This window comes from Chlorocebus sabaeus, chromosome 20 (genome assembly GCF_047675955.1).
Source record: "Chlorocebus sabaeus isolate Y175 chromosome 20, mChlSab1.0.hap1, whole genome shotgun sequence".
Lineage (NCBI taxonomy): Eukaryota > Metazoa > Chordata > Mammalia > Primates > Cercopithecidae > Chlorocebus > Chlorocebus sabaeus.
Window position 1 is genome coordinate 1,521,726 of NC_132923.1, and position 25,472 is coordinate 1,547,197.

General features: G+C 38.6%; 1 protein-coding gene across 3 annotated transcripts in view; it reads right to left on the reverse strand.

Moving 5' to 3' along the window:
- The window catches only part of ATF6 (activating transcription factor 6), a 188,473-nt gene extending 163,844 nt beyond the window's left edge, over positions 1-24,629 (reverse strand). Inside the window, exons 1-4 of one of the 3 annotated variants that reach the window (XM_007976372.3) lie at positions 24,493-24,626; positions 11,759-11,835; positions 8,130-8,217; positions 6,075-6,181 (exon numbers count right to left, since the gene is read on the reverse strand). In XM_007976372.3, coding sequence (XP_007974563.3) covers positions 6,075-6,181; positions 8,130-8,217; positions 11,759-11,835; positions 24,493-24,574 — 354 coding nt within the window. In that variant the 5' untranslated portion in view covers positions 24,575-24,626. Of the gene's footprint in view, positions 1-6,074; positions 6,182-8,129; positions 8,218-11,758; positions 11,836-24,492 lie in introns of all 3 variants that reach the window. The other 2 variants (XM_073008194.1, XM_073008195.1) reach the window with 2 other exon arrangements.
- Positions 24,630-25,472: the final 843 nt, after the last annotated feature.

Below are 25,472 nucleotides of genomic sequence, written 5' to 3' on the forward strand. Positions count from 1 at the left end.
AAAAACTAGACCATAAACAAAGTTAAAAGATATATATTGATAGAAAATATTTGCGAAAAATAGACAAAGGGCAGGAACAGTCATTTCACTGAAAAGGAAATGCAAATGGTAGCCAAAGGCAAATGTAAACTTTAATCACAAAAAAATTAAAATGACCTGGAGAGGATATGGGAGAAAGAGATGCTCTCACTCTCACTAGTGAGAGTGACAATTGCATCTTCATTCATCCTTAACACCTACTCAGCATGTAAGCTGAGCAAAATGTAGAGTGTATTAAAATATATTTCCAAGAAACCAAAGAGTACAAGGTAACACGGGAGGAGACTATTATCTTCATGGCCTTCGATGCTTAAAAAGTATTTGATAAAATTCGACAAGTATTCCTCAATAAAATCCTAGAAAACAAGGATTCGAGGAATAGTTTCTTAACATTAAAAAGTTATAAGTAATTATACAGCCAAAGCCAATGCTGAATGCATTACAATTAAAGTCAGGATAAAAAATAGCTACTTGCTTTTTCTGTAATTCTAGTATAATTACACTAAAAGAAGAAATTAAAAAAACATTAAAACAAAAGAGACAGCGTGCCTTTTAGCAAGGTAATATGCTATATACTTGAAGCACATGTAACCATCCACTGGCAAAAAAAATTTGACCTTGAAAATATTATATTAATACTCACTTAGAAAACATAATAAAAAATAAATATTTCAAGTCAGGCATGGAAAGACAAACATCACATGTTCTCACTTATTTGTGGGATCAAAAAACCAAAACAACTGAAATCATGAACGTAGAGTAGAAAGATGGTTACCAGAGGCTGGGAAGGGTACTGAGAAGCTGGTAGTGAGACGGGGATTGTTAACAGATTAAAAAAAAAAAAAGGGGAGAAGGAATAAGACATATTATTTAATAGCACAGCAGGGTGACTATACTCAATAAGAGCTTAGTTATACATTTTAAAATAACAAAAAGACTGTAACTGGATTGTTTATAACACAAAGGATAAATGCTTGAGGGAATGGATGCCCCATTTTCCATATCTCATTATTTCACACTGCATGCCTGGGTCAAAACATCTCACGTACCCCACATATATATATGCCTACTATGTACCCAGAAAAATTAAAAATAAAAAAGATTTAAATAAAACAAATAAATATTTCACTCACAATAGCAATAACAATTACAAAATACCTAGAAATTTTCTAAGGAATGTGCAGGACCCATATGAAGAAAACTACACAACTGAACTAAGAGGCATAAAAGATTTGAGTTAACAGAGAAATATACAATATTGTTGAACAGAGTGATTACAAATGATTACGAAGATAATACAGTTAGGAAAACTGATTCATTTCTATAGAGAAAATTAAAACTAGATCCCTACCTACTGCTGGATCCCTACATAATAGCACATATTAAAGTGGAGTCTAAGAGTATTAAGAACCCTAAATGTGAAAGGTAAACCATATGGGTAATCGAAGAAAATGCAGGAGAATATCTCTGTGACCTAAAAGCATGGAAGGACTTCTGAAATAAACCATACAGGAAAAGAAAAAAAAAAGATAAGCCTGAGTAATTCAAAATTAACTATTTATACTTAATAAAGACTACAAAGTTAATAGATAATAGAGAAAAGATATAGGCAATTTGAATGTCTAAATCCAACAAGAGTTTACTATTTCAAATATATGAGGAATTTCTACAGATAAACAAGAAGACAACAACTGAGTAGAAAAACTGGAAAAGGACAGGAATAAACAATGTATAAAAGAAAAAAGTCCAAAAAGCTCATAAGAATATAAATAAATGTTGAAAACAATAACCAAAGAAATACAAAGTAAAACAAAATAAAAGCAAACAATAACAAAACACATTGTGCCAAGGGGTAAAAATTAAAAAGGCAGATAATGCCAAGCATCAGTAGAGAAGTCACAGGGACCCTCGAGCACTGCTGCCAGCCCACAGAGTACTGTGATGATCCTGGAGAGCAATATGGAAGCACTTGTCAAATTAAATCTCTGCACATTCTATCACCCAGCAATCCTAGGCATATATCCTAAAGGATTTCTCACATGGGTCCGTAAGGGAACATTTTTTAAAATATTCATTATGGTGTAGGTTAAAATGTAGTGAATGCATATTTGAATGTTGTACAGAGTTAGATTCAACAGATTTGATTACACAGAGCAATAGGAATTGATCTTAAAAACACTGTGCTGATTTTTAAAAGTAAATAAAGATATATACTATAACACCATTACATAAATTTAAAATACATGCATACAATTGAAATCAGATGAACTTTTTAATAAATGGTACTAGAATAATCCTTTTGGTAGTCATTTGGAAAAACATAAAATTGTATTTGTATCTCATATCATACACAAGGGTAATTTCAAATGGATCAGAGATCTAAACGCTAAAAATAATATCTCATGATAAATATTTATTCATAGTCACTTAGAAAATATTCCTTCCTGAATAATTTTATCCTAAGCCACTAGATGGGGCAAAGCAAGACCACCATCCATGCAGAGAAGCAGCCTGGTGGAATGTCAGGGTCCAAGAACGGTAGAGAGGGCACTGACATGGCAGGCAGCCTGGCATGAGGAGTCACAGCAGAGTGATGAGGGCATCCACATGGGAGATAGCCTGGTGTAAGGACATCAGAGCCCAAAGGAGACATGTTAAAAGAACATAAGAGCTGGTGTGAAGGGACCCCCACTGACGAAATCCAGGACAATGTAAGAATCAGAACAAATAATTACAGTACTGGATTATAATCTGTTGCATAAAATAAGAAATGATGAATCTATATTGATATTAACAAATAAGTGAACAAATATAAAGTTTGATGAAGAACAGGATATTTTTACACAGTCTTAAAGTATCTTCCTCACAAAATATGTATGGCAAAGAGAGAAAAAGCAACTTCACAATGGAATAGGTTGGCAGAAAACATCTATGAAGTGATCAAAGTGAACATAATCAGTATTAGAAAAAATCAAAATTGGGTCATCAAAAGTAAACGAGATGGACACAGACATCACTTTCCTACCACAGATATAAAACCTGAATATGATCCTAAAGAAACATTAGACAAACCCAACCGAGAAACACTCTTCAAAATAACTAACCCCTAATCCCCAAAAGTGACAAGGTGAAGAAAGTCAAGGATTAATGAAGAACTGTTTCATACTGAACAAGATTAAAAAGACAAGACAACCATATGCAATGCTTGGTTCTGAACTGGGTTCTTTTGATAGTCTAAAGGACACCTATGGGATATGTGGCACAATTTAAACAAGAGCTGAAGGTTAGATTATAGTAACATATCAATGTTTATTTCCCGATTTTGTGCTTGTATTATGGCTATCTAAGAAATATCTGTGCTTGTAGGAAGCAGACACTAAAGTATTGCAGTGATAGGGCATCGACTGGTAACTTACTCTCAAAAGCACAAGGAAAAAACAAGTTATTTGCAATGTACTAACAACACTTCTGTGAATTTGAGATTGTTCCAAACAAAAAATTAACTTAAAAAAAGTAAGAATAAAAATATGAGTGAATTATTTTATAACCTCTGAGTGGTGAAAACCCTCCTTTGAGTGACCAAAAAGGCAATTAAAGAAAAGATCAATAATTTGGCTATAGAAAACAGTATACCCAGGGAAAATAAACACCAGAAATAAAGCAAAGAGACAAAAGAAAAACTGGGGAAAAAATATTTGCAGCTTAGTTCACAAACTAAGGACTAATAACCCCAATATATAATAAAGCTAAAATACTAAAAAGACCAATACAATTCAATTAAAAAATGAATGGCCGGGCACCATGGCTCATGCCTGTAATCCCAGCACTTTGGGAGGCTGAGGCAGGCAGATCACCTGAGGTCAGGAGTTCAAAACCAGCCTAGACAACATGGTGAAACCCTGTCTCTACTAAAAATACAAAAATTAGCCGGGCGTGGTGGCAGGCGCCTGTAATCCCAGGTATTCAGGAGGCTGAGGCAGGAGAATTGCTTGAAGCCAGGAGGCGGAGGTGGTAGTGAGCCGAGATCTGCCATTGCACTCCAGCCTGGTGGACAAGAACAAGACTTCATCTCAAAAAAAAGAACAAAAGTTTGAACTGACAGTTCATTTTTTAAACAGAAATGCAAATAGGCCTTAAACATATAAAACATATGAATAGATATTTAACCATACTTATAATAAAAGAGATATAAAATAAAACCTATTGTGGAGTGATGATGGGAAAACGGGCCCTCTTACACACTGCTGATGAGGATGTAACATTTTACAACCCCTATAGAGAGAAATTTGGCAATATCTAGCAAAATTCAAGTGTATTTATCCTGGTTTCAGCAATCCCACCTCTTGGAATATATCCCAAAAATATCCTGGCAAAAATATAAAGTGACTTATGTACCAGGTTATTTACTATAGGTTATTTGAGTCTGGAAAAGACTTATGTACAGGTTATTTGGGTCTGGAAAAGACTAAAAACAACACAAATATTCATCAATAAGGAAATCACTGAATTAAGCATGATAAGGTTATGCAATGAAACATTATGTAGCATAATGGGAAAATCATATACTCTGAAATTAGAGTTATCCTGCTAAGCTAAAAAAGCAAGGTACAGGACAGGGTATACAGTATGCTACCTTTTGTGTAAAAAAGGATGGAAATGACATGGATAGAAACCAGGCTTTTCTGAATATATCTTATTATATAATTTTGACTTCAAAAATAAATTATTAATTTTTTAAAAAAATTATATCATTTGGAGAAATTGTGGGACCTCAGACAGCTACCAATAGTAGCAATCAGAGAAAAGCTTCATAAAGGAAGTAATTTTTGAACTGGGACTTGAAGGATGAGTTTTCCAAGACAAGAAAAAAAATGGGGCTATTCTAGGCAGAAGAAAGAGGACGTACAAAAACCTAGATCTGTAAGAGCAGCGATCTCACTGCTGTTGTTCACTGCCAGCATCTGGAACAGTGCCTGGCACAGCGGTTGAATGAGTGGAGTGCATAGGAGCTCTCAGACAGGAACTCTCACAGGTCTCAAGTTAAGGGGAATGTGGAAGTAGGAGGGGATAGCAAGAAAGGAGACTGGAAAGGTAAATGCAGGCCAGATCATGGAGGGCCTAGTACTCTGGGAATTTAAATTTCGTCCTTGTAAGGACTGGGAAGTTACTAAAGTTTTAAGCAAATTACTGATACAGTAAAGCTTGTGACACTGAAAGATTTCTCTTTGAAGATTCCATGCTAAGAAAGGTTTGAGGAGTTGGAAGGCTGACCAGTTAAAATCTTATTGACTTAATCCAGGCGAGATGGTGATGGCCTGACAGGGGCAGAAAAGATAAATCCTTGAATTAATATGTGCATACAACCACCAGGATTTAGTAACTAAATGTAGAGCCTGCAGGAACAAAGATACCACAATTTATAGCACATGTAATATACTAAAATATTATTCGATTTTTTTATTTTTCTACATTCCCTTTCCCCATTCTAAAAAGTACCTAAATCAGGTACTTCCTTTTCCTGGCCTCAGGGCTTTTGTTTGGACACAGAGCAGAAGCATTCTTAAAAGAGCTACCAGACTTCTATAAAAATGTCAGCCACTTCAAAAGGTAGCACTAGGCATTCCCAAACTAAGGCAATCATTCTAGATGCTGTGGCTAAAGAGTTATAAAAACTGACCATCTTACACTCTTCTATGTCCATATATAAAGAATGTATATCCTAATAGGGAGGAGAAAGAAAGGGAGGGAGAAAAGACAGTAAGCCAAAAAACAAATACTGGATACTGTTCAAATGCAATGAAACAAATGAAACAATGAAATTATGGAGGCATGAACAGAGGGGAAAGAGGGCAAAACCAAAGGCACTAACAACTTTCTAGCTCCCATAAGGCCCTTTCTAAAGTCTCAGTTCCCTCATTAAATGAGATAATATAACTCACAGTAGCATTCAATAAATGTTAACTGTCTCCCCCATATACATATTTTCCAGATAGCATATTATAGCCAAAATCATTGTAAAAAAACTGGCTACTCACAGGAACATGCTGAGTTGAAGAATAAGAGTCCACTGACTGAGGAGATGAGACTGAATAACTTGAGGAGGCTGGAGAAAGTGGCTGAGGTTCTGCCTTAATATCTTTAACTGGAAAACATGGAGGAAAGGTTTTACCCACTGGACAATAAAAACTTAGAATAAAATGAACAAGAAAGAAGGTAAAATCTACTTTTAAAATTCAATCGGATATGGAAGCCAAGGTCACCAAAATATAACAAGTGAAAATGCAAGATGCAGAAAACAATATATCTAGTAAGCTTCCACTTGTATAACAAATTATATATGTGGGGAGGGGGCTGTATATATATGTATGTCTGTGTGTGTGTGTGCAAATATGTGTACACTTGCATCTGCACTAATTCTCTGGAAGGGTAAACAGAAGAAAGTGGTAACAGTGGTTGTCTCTGGAAAGCACAACTTGTCGGCTAAAGAATAAAAGCAGGAGACATTTTTCTACTATACAGATTTTTGTACCTTTTGAATACTATACCATATGCAAAATATTATAGATTCCCAAAAACTTACTTAAAAACAATAAGGAATAGGAAATAATTATTTTGGAAAGCATTTTTGACAATACAATTAAAACTCATAAAAAATGTTCATATCTTTTAAACTATTAATTTATCCTATAAAAATGTACTGAGCAACTATGGCCCAGGCAGTATCCCTTGGTGTCAAAGACAGAATAGGGTGGAGATGGCAGATTGTGTTTTCCAAAGTTAGCCATGCAGTATCTACCATCCCTCATGATCTTCCCTCATGATCTTCTACAATGTGATCTTGCCACTTTCCCATCAAGAAGTAGGGTTGATTTCTCCTCCCCGTGAATTTAGGTGGGCTTGACTCCTTCAATCAAGAGAGGATAGAAGTAATGCTATGTGAATTCTGAGGCTGGAAATGCAGACTCTGCTTTGTGTCCTGGAACACTCATACTTGGAGCTTTTGAAGTCTGACTACCCTGAGACCACCATGATTTGAGAACATTACACCACATAGAGAAGCCCTATGCAGGCACCCCAGTTGGTAGTCCTAGTCTTCAAGTCATTCCACCCCAAGTGCCACACATATGAGTAAAGAAACCTCATGATGATTCTAGCCCCCAAATGTCAAGCTACTACAATCTTCAAATCTCCCCAGTTGTGGTCTGGACATCATGGAGCAGAGACAAGCCATCCTTGGAGCACCCAGTCAAATTTCGTGACCCATAGATTCTAGCAATCTAATAAAATGGTTGTTGCGTTAAGCAACTAAGATTTAGAGTAGTTTGTCAAACAATAAAACCAGAACACTGATTTTGTGTATCCCACATTCTATGAAGACAGACAGGCATGAAGCAATATAAGTAAATACATAAAATGAAGAGAAATGGGTAGTGCAGGGGAGAGAGGAATTTAGATAGGAGAATGTGCTGGTTATTTACTCACTGTCTCTCAGCACTAAGTCCACTTTCTATAATCAGTGATACAAATTATTCCCAGTTGGCATCCCTTTAGGTCCTGTCAATAGGGGATACTAGAAGCTAGAATGGAGAAGGGATTTTCTTCATTCTACCATCAGCTGTACCCCAGCATTGGCAATTTGCTCCAGGTTCTGGCTTCTTTCAGTATACTCAACCCCGACCTCATCAGGCCCCCTTAAAGATATTGGCATCACAAGGTGCTGCCCCATCTCAGAAATACATGTATAAAATGCATGGGACTCCTCCACCAAGTTCCTAGGTTCTGGTAAGCCCTGTCTGGTTCTCAGGTTAATCTTATATAGGGACATTATTCATAATTCAAAATAACTGTTTCTATTTCTGATACAAACTATTCATTCATTACACTACTGAAACGTAACTATGAAACTCCTCATATCCATTTTTGGCAAGAAATTTGTTTACACAATTGCCATACCAGAAGTAGAATGCATAGCACCAGGAATCTTTTAACCTACCAGTATAGCCCAATAACCGCACCTAATTTTGAGTATGACCAAACTACAAAATAAAATTGATCTTTTTAAAACTTTTACCAGTGAAATACATAATTACCTGTACAGATTTGGTTGTTAATGTCCCAAATGTCTGACTCCCAAGGCATCAAATCCAAATCAAAATCAAGATGATCAAAATTGTTTTCCTGTAGGTTTCAAATCAGCAAAAGAATATTAAAAGAATAAAACATACACATCTTAAAATCAAACTGTCAAGACACAATTTGGCACAAATAATATAACTGCTACTAGCCAACCTAGTAAAAAGAATACTCTAAGTCAGTCTTGTATGAGAATACATCTTGGATAGCCTAGAGATAAAATCAATTCAGTTACCTGAAGCACAGCAGCAACAACCAGGAAAGAGATAAGGGATTCAGTATTTAAAACATTCAGTTGGCTTCATTCTTTTCTATGAGAATGACCATTACAGGAATCAAAAATGTGTCTTTTATCTTAAGGGAAATCCAGCAAAATACATTTTCCCACTGCCATTAAGAAAAACAAGACAAAGCAAATGCTATTCATAATATAATCTCTATATACAATAGAAAGAATATACACAAAAGACAGGCAAGAATCATAAAGAGGTAGTTACCACTGAGTAATTTTCTTTCTTTTCTACTGTTCTATACTTCCTAAATTTCTAAAACTTTTATGAATCCAAAAAAAAAAAAAAAAACAACACACTTTTTAATCCTATAAAATAAAACTACGTTTCTCAAACAGGAATCAGCAAACTTCTTAAAGGCTCCAGTAAGTTCTTTTCATTTAGGTGGTTTTTCTAACTGAAATATAAGCATATTCTGGGTCATCCAGATAACCACCTTATACCATATACATGAATAAAGAAGTGTCACATAATTTCAGAGCCCTCATGTAAGTCTGAGATCAAGTTAGTACCAAACAGCACTTTTTTAAATTAAGTGTCTGGAGTCACAGAGACAAGAAGAGAAGTAAACTTAATACAGAAATAATGCAATAAAGTCAAAAGGCAGTAAATATTAACGTAATGTCACAGATGATAAAACAGCAACAATAGGATTGCTTGAGCCCAGGGGTTCAAGATCAGCCTGGGCAACATGGCAAGACCCATCTCTACCCAAAAAAATACAAACACTAGCTGGGCATAGTGGCGTGCACCTATGGTACTCTGGAGGCTGGGGTGGGAAGATGGCTTGAGCCCAAAAGATAGAGGCTGCAGTGAGCCAAGATCATGCCACTGCACTCCAGCCTGGGAGACAGAGCCAGACCCTGTCAAAAAACAAAACAAAAACAAACAAACAAAACAGCAACAATAAAATACACCTCAGGCAAAAAAAAAAAAAAAAGTGAAAATGTATCTAGTAATTGGTAACAACCATTTGTTAATAATTTCTAGAAGAATATTATCATTTCAAAATGACTATTATATGGTTCATTTTTATTGAGAATATAACAGAAATAGAGAAGGGACACTATTTTCTTATGATGCCCACAACTGAATAAATATTAGTACAAGGTACATAGAGAGTACATGTGAAAGTGCACATGAAAAAAAAAACTATCATAAAAAAACCATTTCTTAAAAAATCAATCTCCTTCACTTTTTTCTCTTATTTGGATCTTCACACCAAAAAATTAAGCAGCTTTGGCCAGGCGTGGTGGCTCATGCCTGTAATCCCAGCACTCTGGGAGGCCGAGGTGGGCAGACCACTAGAGCTCAGGAGTTCAAGACCAGCCTGGCCAATGTAGTGAAACTCCGTCTCTACTAAAAATACAAAAATTAGCCAGGTGTGGCAGCATGTACCTGTAGTCCCAGCTATTCAGGAGGCTGAGACATGAAAATCGCTTGAACCCGGGAGGCAGAGGTTGCAGTGAGCCGAGATCACACCACTGCACTCCAGCCTGGGCAACAGAGTGAGGCTCTGTCCTTAAAAAAAAAAAAAAAAGGCCAGGCACAGTGGCTCACACCTGTAATCCTAGCACTTTGGGAGGCCAACATGAGAGGATCACAAGGTCAGGAGATCGAGACCATCCTGGTTAACACGGTGAAACCCCGTCTCTACTAGAAATACAAAAAATTAGCCGGGCATGGTGGTGGGCGCCTGAAGTCCCAGCTACTCAGGAGGCTCAGGCAAGAGAATGGTGTGAACCCAGGAGGTGGAGCTTGCAGTGAGCCAAGATCGCGCCACTGCACTCCAGTCTGGGTGAAAGTGCGAGACTCCGTCTTAAAAAAAAAAAAAAAAAAAATTCAGCAGCCTTATACTTTCAGCAACCAAAAAATCCTTAAACTTTCTTAATCTAAGTAAAGTTACCAATGTTGCTTGCCTGACTGCCAGCAATACTTTTAAATAAGGGCATGACCTACTTCAGGAAACTTCTGACTCAATCTTCAGCCAAATAAGTCAAATACCTTCTACAGCATAAAGATTTATCTCGTCAGAAATTTAACAGGCCCAGTTTATGCAAAATGAAACATACTGGCGCTTATATACTCTAGCTCTTCAGTGATTTAGCATGGGAAATTCTACTGCCACTTGGAAGAAGAATGACATAAGGGCTCTCAGAGATTCAATCCCTTCATGTCATACTAGAAAAACTAAGGAACTGAAAGACTGAGTGATTTTCATAAAATAATAGAATGTTAGTTGTAAAATCAGGAATATATTTCCCTTAATCTTTCCAATTGAGCACAGTTTCTTGACACAGTTTAAAAGAAACACTTTCTTTTAGGATTCTAGATGTTACGAAATATGAGTATCAGTTGCTTATTCAAATAGTCAATATTAAAAGGCAATTTAATCAACGGGCCACATTCTAAAGTATCCCATGGAGAAATGAAACCATTAAAATCCATGTACTGAGTTTTTAAAATATATCATGTGCTTCATTCTCTTCTGTCGATTCATGGTAAAACTACTGCTAAATCATTGTTTAAGAAATATCTGAAATTCACTAAGCAATCTTTACATACTTTGTACTTAAGTTAATAAGAGCTTAAAATGATGTGATATTCAACCTGATTGATAAATTACTCTGCTCACTTGAATTACTTCTTAAGTGAAATAGCACCTCATCCATTAAAGAATAAGACAAAATCAAAGTTCTATATAGCAAAGAGCTTTATATGTACTAATCAAGAAAAGAAAATCTAAGATACTCTTGGGGACTCAGAGTGTTATAATAGTTTTTACACAGACCTCCAACCAAAGGTAAGGATATACCTACTTTTCAGAGCTTTCTACATGAATATACAACTTTTAAAAAGGAAGCTGGTAAATTCTGCATGACTTACCAACTTAGTCAAGCAGAACTTACCAACTTCCTTTTTAAAAGCAAAGAATCTGTAAAAACCAAGAAGTAGGCAGGTTAGCAACTTTTCCAAAGTCACCTGCCAATTCCCTTATGTAGCAAACTATCTGTAAAAACCAAGTAGGCAGATTACTGACTTTTCCAAAGTCACCCACCCCTAGGGCCAAAGGTGGGCCTAGAATACAAGTCTCACACCAAGACCAATGCAATTTCTACTGTCTTACATTTACTGACTATAAATGGCTATTAACTTTCATACTTAATGGTAGAAGCTATTTACCCATTAAGTATGTAGCTTAAATTATTAGCCTGAATCTGCTGTCCTGAAACTTTCTTGCAATAATTAGGGTTGAAGACTAAATATCACATTATTCAATCTTAGTAAATACTTACATACGTCTCATTTGCTGCTTCCAATTGCAGCTCATCAGTGTCTGTGAAATAACCGAGTTCAGCAAACAGGCCAGAATCTTTGGACAAAGGAAAAGAATAGAAATGAACTATCAATTCAATTATTTGACAAAGAAACAAGTACTGTATCCCTATGTCACCTCTATTAAGGTTTCTCATTAGCCACTACTATTATTGATAAACTCCAGGAATGTGAATAAGTAATTCAAAGCTCATTTCTAATTTATGTGTTGTTTTCTGCATAATTTTTATCTTGTGAACTGAATTCTTACACCAGGGATCAAAAAAGGTTTTATGTCATATGTCATGTAAGACTAATTGGTAGTGGCTTTATGGAACATTACTAACAAGAATTCTGATGCTACATCCGGGTTCAGCATGAAAAGTTAATGTGGTTCATAAGTAATAGGAGATGACTGTGGAAAGCAGACATGGTTCATAAGCAATAGGAGAGGGCTGTGGAAAGTATATATGCACTGCGTATTTGTCATCCATGCCTTAAGCTAAGGGCGCAACCAATTTTCTATCTAGACAATAAAGGATTCACTCATCTAAACCATCAAATTCATTTCAGCAAATCTAACTATATTCCAATTTCCTAATGAGGTTTCATTATAAACCAAAAAATATGTGGATACAGAAAACATTCTTCAATACACTATACTGAAAACTTTTTGTAGAGAAAGCTCAAGGTGTTGACCAAGGCCCAAGAAGGCTGCTTACCATAGAATCTATGAAGTTCCTATTTTCTCTGACACTTTCAAAACTTTAAGCACTCTGAAAAGTTTTTCAAAACTAGGTCTTCCTTTGTATTCTCTACCTATTTTATGCCACTGAAACTGACCTGATGATTTCCTCAGTGCACAAGTGTAGGAACTACACTGTCAGTCAGTTATTAACTTGACCAATTACAGTAACATTTCACCATCCTAAGACCAAACAGTATTTAGCAAAAAAATGTATACATAGTAATAACAAAAGGTTACTCACATGACTCTCAGAAAAGGCTACTCAGGTGCAGAGCCAATAAACATGTAAGCAGAGTACTGTGGCTTATATAGAGGCTGAAACTCCTTTAAAGAGTTCTCTGGCTCTCTCATTTCTTTCTTCCCATTCATTCTGAACCTGCTCCAATCAAGCTCCCCCTTCCACATATACATATTATTAATGTCCCCAGTGACTTCCATATTGCTAAATTCAGTGGTAAACTCATAGTCCACATCTTACTTGACCTATCAACAGCATTAACATAGTTGATCCTTTCATTTTAACTGAAGGATTTTCTTCACTTGACTTCCAAAATATCACACTTACCTGGTTTTCCTCCCATCTCACTGGTTGACCTCACCCTGCTGGTTCTTCCTCATCTCCCTAACACGAAATTGTCCCTGGGCTCAGCATAAACGTTTCTATCTATCTTACTTCCTTGGTAATCTCAGCTGAGCTCACGGCTTTAAATAAAATCTATATGCCAAGGATTTCCAAATATACATCTCCAACCCACACTTCATGATGCATGTACAGTGAGTACTGACATCTCCTCTTACATGTTTAAAAGGCACGTCAAACCTAACATATCCAAAATGAGCTCCTCATCAACCCCACCAAACCTCATACTGCTTTGTCCTCATCTCAGTTAATGCTTACCAGTTGCTCAGGCCAAAAACCTTGGGATCATCATTACTTCATTATCTACTTCTCTTCCTCACTCTCCATATTCAATCTACCAGAAAATTCTGTCAGCTCTGTCCTCAAAATATATATCTGCAATGTGACTTTCTACCTTTCCTCCCATTCTTCCTTCCCTTCCCAACCTTCTTTTTCTTCCCTACCCCTCCCAACACAGAGACGTCAGCTTCCGAGGAAGCAGGGCAACAAAGGTGATGGGTTTTGTGCACAGTCATCTCCAGCAATGTGCCCCATATCCAAGGAAACAGGATGGTGTGGGAGAGACTATTGCCCAGCGAAGGTGCCAGCATGCCCCAGCCCAGTGGGAGGGGGAATGGAGTAGCAGATGGAAAAGGCAGTCTGAGTGGTTAGGAGAGTGGTCATACTGAACAAATATGTTAGGTGATTGTGCAAATGGTTGAATATATCTAAAATAATTAGAATGTTCTAGTTTCTCTTCAGAATGAATAAATCTTTTGCCTTTTACTAAAATAATTGGAGTTAGATTTCTCACAGTTGGAGAAAGGATTTAAAAGCATGGAGAGAGGCCAGATGCGGTGGCTCACACCTGTAATCCCAGCACTTTGGGAGGCTGAGGCAGGCGGACCACAAGGTCAGATCAAGACCATCCTGGCTAACACAGTGAAACCCCATCTCTACTAAAAAATACAAAAAATTAGCCGGGCATGGTGGCGGGTGCCTGTAGTCCCAGCTACTCAGGAGGCTGAGGCAGAAGAATGGTGTGAACCTGGGAGGCGGAGCTTGCAGTGAGCTGAGATTGCACCACTGTAATCCAGCCTGGGTGACAGAGTCAGACTCCATCTCAAAAAAAAAAAAAAAAGAGAGAATGGAAAGAGTCGGGAGACTAAAAGAATCCTAAGATGCTGGATTAGAACTAGAAGTATTAGTAAATAAACTCATTTAAAATATAACACATACAGATAGCTCTAGAAATACATATATGTACACACATATACTGATGTTTGTATTATGCATATATACATATATACACACGCACATATACATATATACATGTATATATATATTTCCTAGTTCTGTCTGCTAAGAGGTCCTAGAAGCAATGACATCCGAGTAGCAATGAAAATGCTAGGTGACCAGATCTTGGATACTAAATACCATCTTCCACCAAACAGAAGTCCACTAAGGGGTTCCTTGGAGAAATAACCAATTAAAGGGCTGCAGCAGGGAAAGTGCCAAAATAAGCCTGGAAATCTTGCTGTGCCAGAAATTCTCAGCAAATGATAGGAACATGTCAAAAAGAACAAAGGCCCCAATATGAAAGAATTCTCAGTGGTCAAATCTGGGAAAATCTGAGAATCAGAATAAAATGAGAGTAGTGGTTTACCAACCACCAAATAAAAAAGAAATCAATAAGTTCATCACAGAAGGAAAGAAGGAAGGAAGGGGCCGGGCGCGGTGGCTCACGCCTGTAATCTCAGCACTTTGAGAGGCCAAGGCGGGCGGATCACGAGGTCAGGAGATTGAGACCATCCTGGCCAACATGGGGAAACCCCGTCTCTACTAAAAATACAAAAAATTAGCCGGGCTTGGTGGCAGACGCCTGTAGTCCCAGCTGCTTGGGAGGCTGAGGCAGGAGAATGGCGTGAATCCGGGAGGTGGAGCTTGCAATGAGCCAAGATCGCGCCAAAAAAAGGAAGGAAGGAAGGAAGGAAGGAAGGAAGGAAGGAAGGAAGGAAGGAAGGAAGGAAGGAAGGAAGGAAGGAAGGAAGGAAGGAAGGAAGGAAGGAATTCTTATAGTACAATGTCAATTAACGATGATAGAATGATAGAATGATAGAGTTAGATAGTTACCATTTGGCAACCATTAGAGTGGTAACTGATATAGAGTGGGGTTATTAATGAGGCTAGGGCTCATGGTTAGAGGTTTAATAAGAAAAGGATATTGGTGTCATGTCAGATTATCTCCCCCAAAATAGCAATAAAATACAAAATGGGAAGCAGTAGCTTTACAGTGGTGAAACCTGGAAGATAACAACTTGACCAAGTGATCATGTGAATATATCACAGGACGATATGATGGCATAGGAACATCACATAGTATTTACACTACAATGTATACCCTCATTTTATTCTGATGCTCAAATTTTCCCAGATTTGACCACTGGGAGTTCATTCATATTGGGGCCTTTGTTCTTTTTAACATGTTCATTTGCTGAGAATTTCTGGCACAAGATTTTCTGGGCTGATTTTGCACTTTCCCTGCAATTTCCCAGCCCTAGAATTGGTCATTTCTCCAAGGAATCCCTTAGTGGTTTAGGATCATCTTGTAGAATAAAAGACTTGTACTCTTTAAGACTGTCAAGGACATTAGAGACAGGAAAAGACTAAAGAACTGTTCCAGATTAAAGGACACTGATGAGACACAAGAAGTAAAAGCAATGAATGTTTGCAAGTAAAATCCTAGACTAGAAAAACAAATCATTATTGAAACAGATGGCAAACTTTGAATGGTGTCTTTGAATTGAATGATAGCATTGTATCAATGTTTATCTCCTGACTGGAAGAAATATAGGGTAGTGACATAGGAATGTGGCCTTGTTTTGGGGGGTAGAAGGATAGAGAATATACACTATAGTATTTAAAGGTGATGGGTCAACACATCTCTCTCTCTTGAAAGGCACAAAGAGAGAAATAGAGTAAATGCGGCAAAATTTAACAACTGAGGAATCTGGTAAAGGGCATGCAAGAGTTCTTTGCACTGTTCTTACAACTTTTCTATAGGTTTCAAACTATTTCAAAATTTTCAAATGTATGTATATATACATGTGTATATGCGTGTGTGTGTGTACATATCCATAATCCAACTACTTCCCATTACTCCACTGCTACTATTGTAACTCATGGGGATTGCTATAGTAGCTTCCAAAATGTCTCCCTACTTCTGCCCTTGCCCCTCTTTCAGTCTATTTCCAACAGAGCTGCTAAAGTGAGCCTATAAAAACAAAGGATTTTTTTTTTTTTTTTTTTTTGAGATGGAGTCTCGCTGTGCCGCCCAGGCTGGAGTGCAGTGGCGCGATCTCGGCTCTTTGCAAGCTCCGCCTCCTGGGTTCACGCCATTTTCCCGCCTCACCCTCCGAGTAGCTGGGACTACAGGCGCCCACCACCATGCCCGGCTAGTTTTTTTGTATTTTTAGTAGAGACGGGGTTTCACCATGTCAGCCAGGATAGTCTCGATCTCCTGACCTCGTGATCCACCTGCCTCGGCCTCCCAAAGTGCTGGGATTACAGGCTTGAGCCATCGCGCCCGGCAACAAAGGATGTTATTGGGAGTCAGGATTCTCATAGTGGCAGAAGAGAAATACAAGCATATAGTGCAAGACGGGGAAAAAGAACCCTGCGATGTTACCTTTGAAGTGTAAATATATTAAAATGAATTGATGCTTTTTAAAAATAAATATTTCCTCATTCTTAGGAAATACATGGTGAAGTGTTTAGGAGTTTCATATTATCTGCAGCCCACTTTAAGATGTGAAAGAGGAGGAAAGTGTGGGTAATATTAAGAGATAAAGTGAATGTGGCAGGATGTTAACAGTTGGTAAATCTAGATAAGGAAAATGCAGGTTTATCAATGTACTTATCTTTCGACTTTTCTGTGGTTAAAAATATAACTGAAGATGGGTTGATAAATATACTTGTATATTTATAGAACATTCTGAAAGAATCCATGAGAAACTGTTAGCATTAGTTACCCTGAAGTATCTCTAAAACCTATTGCCTATTTCTATATCCTTTGCACTAGTCCCACACTATTAGATTTCCTTCAACAGTAGTAAACGATGGTAGTTATTATTTTTAGTGTACTCAGCAAGCTTTCCCACCTCACCTCCATCTTGCCCATTTATTCATTCATTTACTCCTTGTAAGTTTAACAAGATGAGACGCAGTCACTGGGTTTAGCAATGTGGAAAACAGTAGTGTCCTTAAAAACAGCAGTTTCAGGCCAGGCATGATGGCTCATGCCTGTAATCCCAGCACTTTGGGAGGCCGAGGCAGGTAGATCACCTGAGGTCGGGAGTTTGAGACCAGCCTGACCAGCACGGTGAAACCCCGTCTCTACTAAAAATACAAAATTTAGTAGCTCACGCCTGTAATCCCAGCACTTTGGGACACCGCAGTGGGTGGGCGGATCATGAGGTCAGGAGATCGAGACTATCCTGACTAACACAATGAAACCCCGTCTCTACTAAAAATGCAAAAAAAAAAAAAAAAAAAAAAATTAGCCAGGCGACATGGCAGGCGCCTGCAGTCCCAGCTACTCGGAAGGCTGAGGCAGAAAAATGGCGTGAACCTGGGAGGTGGAGTTTGCAGTGAGCCCAGTGAGTCACTGCACTCCAGCCTGGGTGACAGAGAGAGACTCTGTCTCAAAAAAAAAAAAAAATTAGCCAGGCATGGTGGCAGGCACCTGTAATCCCCCAGCTACTGGGGAAGCTGAGGCAAGAGAATCGCTTGAATCCGGGAGGCGGAGGTTGCAGTGAGCCAAGGTCGTGCCACTGCACTCTAGCCTGGGCAACAGAGCAAGACTCAAAAAAAAAAAAATTGAAAAAAAAAATTTTTTTTTAAAACACCAGTTTCTGTGGAGCAGTGGCACCTGACTGGACTGGGTTCAAGTGACAATGAGAAATAAAAAACTAGAGTCAGCAGTGAACATGGAGATTTTTTAAAAGGAATTCTGCCATAACATACAGTAGAGAAATGCAGTAACAGCAAGAGAGGAAGTAACATTGAAGAGAGTTTTGAGTTTGTTGGTTTTGTTTTGGTTTTTTTTACTCTAGAGTACTATCTAGATATAGAAACAGTACTTCTAGGAGAAATAACATGTTCATTTACTGACAGAGATGATCTAGTAGAGAGGGGAAATGCTGACGCAGGAAACAGGAGGAAGAATAGCTTGAGCAATATTCTTGAAGAAAAGAGGAAGGATCTAAAGCACATATGGAAGGAGTGGCTCTAGCTAGGAGCAAGAAGCCACTCACTCTCAGCAACAAAAGAGAAAGCAAACATGTTGGTAGGTGGGTAAATGAGGTAGTGGGAGGCTGTAGAAGCTCTCTTCTGATTCAAAGGATGGGAGAGATGTTGGAGGTTTGAAGATAGAAGAAACTTTATAATGCAATCATCAGAGTGGGACAGTAAAAGGACCAGGGAAATATGATTGGTCTGGCAACACTTAAAGTGAGACCAGTCAGGATAGCTGAAGTGTTTTTTTCAGCCACATTCAGCTATAGTAAGGCAGGCGTGAAGTGGGCAAAACTGAATTTAACTAACAGGTTTATCCAAGAGAAACCCACAAGACAAGAGACAAAGATATGAAAGGTGAAAGGAAGGAAATGGTGACAATGATTGTTCATGGTATTTAAACTGGGTAAGGGGGACGTGATGAACTGAAGGGAATGAGAGACACTGGAAACATGGCAAAATCTCAGAAGGACTGAACAACTATTGAAACTGGAATACTAAAGGGAGTAAGCTGGTAAAACAGGTGAAGGTAGTCAGAGCAGGATGTTTGAAAGTGAGATGTTATTGGTAGTGACAAGACTTAGGCTTATGATCAGGAAAGCAAATGGTCGAGACTGGGTAAAAGGTGCAATCAGTGATAAAGACGAGGTCCAGAAAATGAGAGGTCAGTGTATCTGAAGGATCTTCTCTAAGGATACTGAAATCATCCAAGAATCATGATGCAAGTAATGGTGAAGAAAGTAACAGTAAGCTAGAGGCAAAATTTTTTCAAAAAGTCAAGGAGAAGCCAGGCATGGTGGCATTTGTCTGTAGTCCCAGCTACTTGGGAGACTGAGGCAGGAGGATCCCTTGACTCCAGGATTCTGAAGATGCAGTGAGCTGTGATTGCTCCACCGCATATTCCAGCTCCAACCCAGGAAAAGAATAAGACTCCATCTCTAAAAGAAAAAAAAAAAAGTGAAAGAGAGTGATCCAGGAATCAGGAGAGGTAGAGGATGGGATATTGTGACAAAATGAGATTTAAACTTAGATATTTTTAGAGAGGAGGAAAGGAGAATAGTACTGAAGGACAATGGAGACACCTATCCCACCATCAGAGGCCCTATGGTGAAAAGGTTTTGAGAATAAAATTAGCAACCGTTCACCAGGGCATTAAGGGAAGTTGTGTCATCTGGGAGCACCAGATTTTGGTTTAGTGCTAGAAAGCCAAGAGAACCTTCATAGAAGAGACTGAAGACATAAAAGAAACCACAGTGGCAGACGGAAGCTTATCATCTTGATACACATATTTTAAGTACAGCTGACAGAAGGAAAAAGGAGAAAGAAGAAAGGAGGAGGAGGAGGGAAGAAAGAAGAAGACAGAAAAAGTATCTTTTGCACAAATTCAAGCAAGAGTAAAAGAGAAGAGAGAAGGAGAGAGGAGGGTAAAACATACAGATGGCAAATAAGCATATGAAAAGATGCTCAACATCATATGTCATCAGGAAACTGCAAATTAAAACAAGATACCACTACACACCTATTAGAATGACTAAAATCCAAAGTACTGGCAACACCAAATGTTAGCAAGGATGTGGAGCATCAGAAATGCTCATTCACTGCTAGTGGGAATGCAAAATCATATAGCCACTTTGGAAGACAGTTTGGCAATTTCTTACAAAACAAACAAAAAACATGTTCTTACCATACAATCCAGCAATTGTACTCCTTGATATTTACCCAAACAATTTGAAAATGCATGTCCACACAAAAACCTGCACACAAATGTTTTCAGCAGTTTTATATGTAATTGCCAAAAGTTGGAAGCAACCAGGATGTGCTTCAATAGGCAAGTAGATAAGCAAACTGTGAATTTATGGACTAAACTGTGTCCTCTAAAATTCTTATGTTGAAGCCCTAACCCCAAATACGACTATATCGAGAGATACAGTCTTTAGGAGGTAATTAAGGTTAAATGAGGTCATAAAAGTGGGGCGCTAATCTGATAGGACTGTGGCCTTATAAGAAGAAGAAGATTCTCTCTCTCAATGCCATGTAGGGACACAAGAAGGCAGCCATGTGCAAGCCAGGAAGAGGGCCCTAACCAGAACCTGAACATGGTGCCATCTTAATCTTGAACTCTAACCTCCAGAACTGTGAGAAAATAAATTTCTGTTGCTTAAACCACTCAGTGTGTGGTGTTGTCTTATGGCAGCCTAGGCAGACTAATAGGCTATGGAACATCCATACAATATAATACTATTTAGTGCTAAGAAGAAATGAGCTATCAAGCCATGAAAAGACATGGAGAGACCTTAAGTGCATATTGCTAAGTGAAAGAAGTCAATTCAAAAATGCTACATACTGTATGATTCCAACTATATGACATTCTGAAAAAGGCAAAACTATGGAGACAGTGAAAATATCAGTGGTTACCTGACCAGAGACGGGGAAAAGGAGGGAGGAAAAAATAGGTAGAGCACAGGGCTTTTTTAGGGCAGTGAAACTATTCTGTATGATACTGTAATTACGGCCACATGTCATTATACATTTGTCAAAACCCATAGAACAGGTTGGGAACCAGGCCACGCAGCGGGAGGTGAGCAGCAGGTGGGTGAGTGAGTGAAGCTTCATCTGGATTTACAGCCATTCCCCATAACTTGCATTACCACCTGAACTCCACGACCTATCAGATCAGCAGCAGCATTAGATTCTCACAGGAGCGCGAACCCTATTGTGAACTGCACATGAGGGATCTAGATTGCATGTTCCTTATGAGAATCTAATGCCTGATGATCTAATCACTGTCTCCTATCGCCCCCAGATGAGACTGTCTAGTTGCAGGAAAACAAGCTCAGGGGTCCCACTAATTCTATATTATGTTGAGTTGCATAATTATTTCATTATATATTACAGTGTAATAACAATACAAATAAAGTGCACAGTAAATGTAATGCACTTGAATCATCCCAAAAACATCTCCTGTGCCTCCCTGTCCCCACCCCCTATGGAAAAATTGTCTTTCATGAAAGCAGTCCCTGGTGCCAAAAGGCGGGGGACCCCTGCCATAGAATGTACAACAGAGTGAACTTTAAACTATGGGCTTATAATAATAAGTTAATAATAATGTATCAATACTGGCTTATCAGTTGCAACCAATGTACCACACTAATGCAAAATGTTACCAATAGGGGAGGCTGGGGATTGAGGGGAAGTACATGGAACTCTTTGTACTATATGCTCAATTATTGTGTAAATCTATAATTATACTTAAAAAGTAGGCCTATTATTTAAAATAATTATGTGAAATTCAAATTTCAGTGTCTATAAAGCTTTATAGAAACACAGCCATGCTCACTTGTTTATGTTGTCTCTGGTTGCTTCTGCACTATCACAGCAGACTCGAGTAGTTGCAACAGTGACCATGTAATCACAAAGCCTAAAATATTTACCATCTGGACCTTTACAGAAAATGTTTGAAGACCCTTGTTCTAAATTTCATTACCTAAGTTAAAAAGAAAAAGGAAAGCACATCCCTCACAGGCTCTTCTGAGTTAATCACTTTATTTAAATTGTTTAGAGTTGTTAAAATCACGAGACATACTAACTACATAATCTGATTTTAAAATTTTAACTAGATAGTATCTAATATTAAAAAAAAAAAAAATCAAGGCTAGGCACGGTGGCTTGAGCCTGTAATCCCAGCACCTGGGAAGTTGAGGCAGGATGACTGCTTGAGGCCAGTTGGAGACCAGCCTGGGCAACACAGCAAGACCCCTGTCTCTACCAAAAAGTCAAAAATTAAGAATTAACCAGGCATGGTGGTGGTGTGCACCTGTAGTGCTAGCGACTCAGGAGGCTGAGATGCAAGGATCACTTGAGCCCAGGAGTTTCAGGTCACAGTAAACTATGATTGCATCACTGCACTCCAGCCCGGGCGACAGAGTGAGACCCTGTCTCTAAAAGAAAAAAAAAATAAAACAAGTAAATCAGTGAAGTACTTGAACATCCAAAACAGCAACTGTCACAGAATGAAACACTAGCAGACAATAGTGTTTCACTCTATTGCCAACAAAATCTATCCTACTTACTGAACACCTAAGGAATTAAAGTGTTCAAAGAAGAGAAGACTGTTAACAGTTTGAAAAGAGAAACCTGGAAAACAATGGAAATGGGCACATTCAGGGAGGGGCAGGGCAGGATACCTGATAGAAGTGAGTCAGTGAACTGACTACAAAGAACAGAATGCTCTGTTAGAGGACATTAAGTCAAGTGATCAGATAAGTCAGGAAAAAGCAGCCTGGGTATCAGAAGACAACATAAAATACTGCCATGAGGAAGTGTCCCACAGTTATAGTTTAAGAAATGTTGCTGGCCAGGCACAGTGGCTCACACCTGTAATCCCAGCACTTTGGGAGGCCGAGGTGGGCGGATCACCTGAGGTGGGGAGTTCCAGACCAGCCTGACCAACATGGAGAAACCCCGTCTCTACTTAAAATACAAAATTAGCTGGGCTTGGTGGTGCATGCCTGTAATCCCAGTTACTCGGGAGGCTGAGGCAGGAGAATCGCTTGAACCCAGGAGGTGGAGGTTGCGGTGAGCTGAGATCGTGCCATTACACTCCAGCCTGGGCAACAAAAGCAAAATTCCATCTCAAAAAGAAAAAGAAAAGTCATGAAAATATAACAGCTGACTAGCTGACAAAAACAAATCATAACTACCCAATATATTCAAGTAGTCTTATTAATAACCAGGGATCTTAGGAAGAATAAACTCTGCAGACACGAGTTAGGAAAGCATTATAGAATAGATACTAGAGGTACAGACTTTGGAGGTCGAAAAACCCGATCTGATCCTTCTTCTGCCATTAACTAGCTTCAAGAATCTGAGCACAAATTCTGTTAGCCTCAGTTTCCTCATCTCTAAAATAAACAGTACTTCATTGGACTGTTGGTAGGATTAAACAAAATACTGCATGTCGAGAGTTTAGCAGTGACACAAAGAAAGTGCTAAATGAATGGTTACTGTTACTAATGTACTTGGCTTAGGAAAATGGGAATAGAAGTCTTAAGTTTTCCAGCAACTCTTAGAAAATCTACCCAAGGATTGAAATAAATCTCCAATAGAATATAGTTTTAGAGAACATCTGCCCTTGAAAAAATTAAATGACTTTGTTCAATCAATAGTTGAGATTCCTTCCACTCATGCTATTGAGAATGCTGATCCAAGAGAGAAAGATAAACTGGGTTCCCCTCAATTCCGAGGCTGATGAGTGGTGTAGGCTCACTAGGGTGCCCATTTAGGAACCTACACAATCCCAAATTCATATTGGAACCTAAGAACAATATTACTATTATATCTTGCAATCAAGAGGAGAATAAAAGTCTCCTCTAAATACTTAGATAACAAAACTTCTCCATTCTCATTTCCACCTCATTCCATTCCACTCTTCCTGACTACCAAAACCAAACAAAATATCCATTAGCAAGAAAATTAAGAGCTGTATCTGGAAAGCAGTCAGGATTCTACCATGAGTATTAGGTCTAGCTAAGCAGGGACCCGAGGTCAGGTGCTTGGGTGTTTTGCTTTTCTCCCAAGATGGACATCAGGCTTAAACCAATAGTAAAACCTGTAAGATTAGGATTTCTTGTATATGACCACATTCTCTCATGCACATCAAGCACATAAAAACCCACTCCATTGTGCTCACCGCCCACATTTCACACTCAGGAAATAGCTTGCAGCCTTTTTGGCGGTCCCAGCCATCTTGCCCTAAACCTCCTAACGACGTCCAGTGTTAGCCACACAAAAAGATCATCCAGTACTTCCCCAACGGGAACAGTGAAAAACGATAGTTAACTCCAGTTAGACAATATTCTACTCTCCCTGTGGTCAGGACAGAAGCCGAACGATCCTCCCAGACTCTCACAGGGGCACGAACGAGAGTGACGAGTGGCCTCACTAACCAGGCAGGGTTGGTCCACACCTGTCACCACAACTGGGCGGAAGTAGGGAGGAAGAAACCTGTAGATGCGAAGCCGAGCCAACCTGATGCATTATCGGATCCCACTCACCCCAATCTTCATCCAGCCTGTGAGAAAGTCCCGGGCTAAAAGGTGACTCCATGATGCCGGCAACACCTCCCGACTCCCCCATATCACAAGTTCCTCTTCCCTGGAACTCCGTGATTAATATCTGGGACGGCGGCGGCAGGCGGACAAAATACTCCGTAACGCTGACGAGACGGTGGCCGAGTAAAGACAAACTGCTTCTGCCGCACGAGGGAATTAGTACGACACAGGAGAACGTCAGAGACTAACCAAATTTAAACAGACCTCTGAGTAAATATTTCCCTTTTGGAGTTTTCAGGACTTTCTGTCCCGCTGTTTTATGGGGGAGGCGGGGTAGGACACGCAGACATCACTTCGACTGAACAAAATTTATCAACATTACAAATAAAAAGTAAAGCCCCTTTCTGAACATTCTGGCTTATTCCTTGATTATCCTTCTTAATACCACAGCGTGGCTATCTCAGAACAAAATTAGAGACTAACAGTAAATTTAGTTTAATTTTTACAAATAATTCTCTATTAGTGTAAAAATTCTTCATATACGTATGTATGAAAGAAAAACACTACTATTTTTCCACATTCGTGAAAACTGCTTAACTGGCACAGTATCCGAGGTAAGTAGTACTATAAAACATACTTCTAGAAAGCCTACTTTTATTTAAATAAATTGAAACAAAGCAAATATAAAAGATAACCCCCCCAAATTTATCTCCTAAAGATAAGTTTCTAAAACATAGTATTTAGTCAAAGTCCAAGCGAGCCTCCCCTAAGACCTACAGTAATCGAAGTTCCCAATAGCTGTATTACTAAAACATTCGGGGTTTATTGAAAGGAAATTCACACACATCACGAACTCCAACTGAAAATATGAACTGAGTTTGATAAAGCAGTTTCAAGAACGCTACTTAAGAGAGTTTCTTTTTCATCCATTTTAAATTTCAGCGGCCAGTGAATATTTAAAATACTGTAACATAAGAACACGT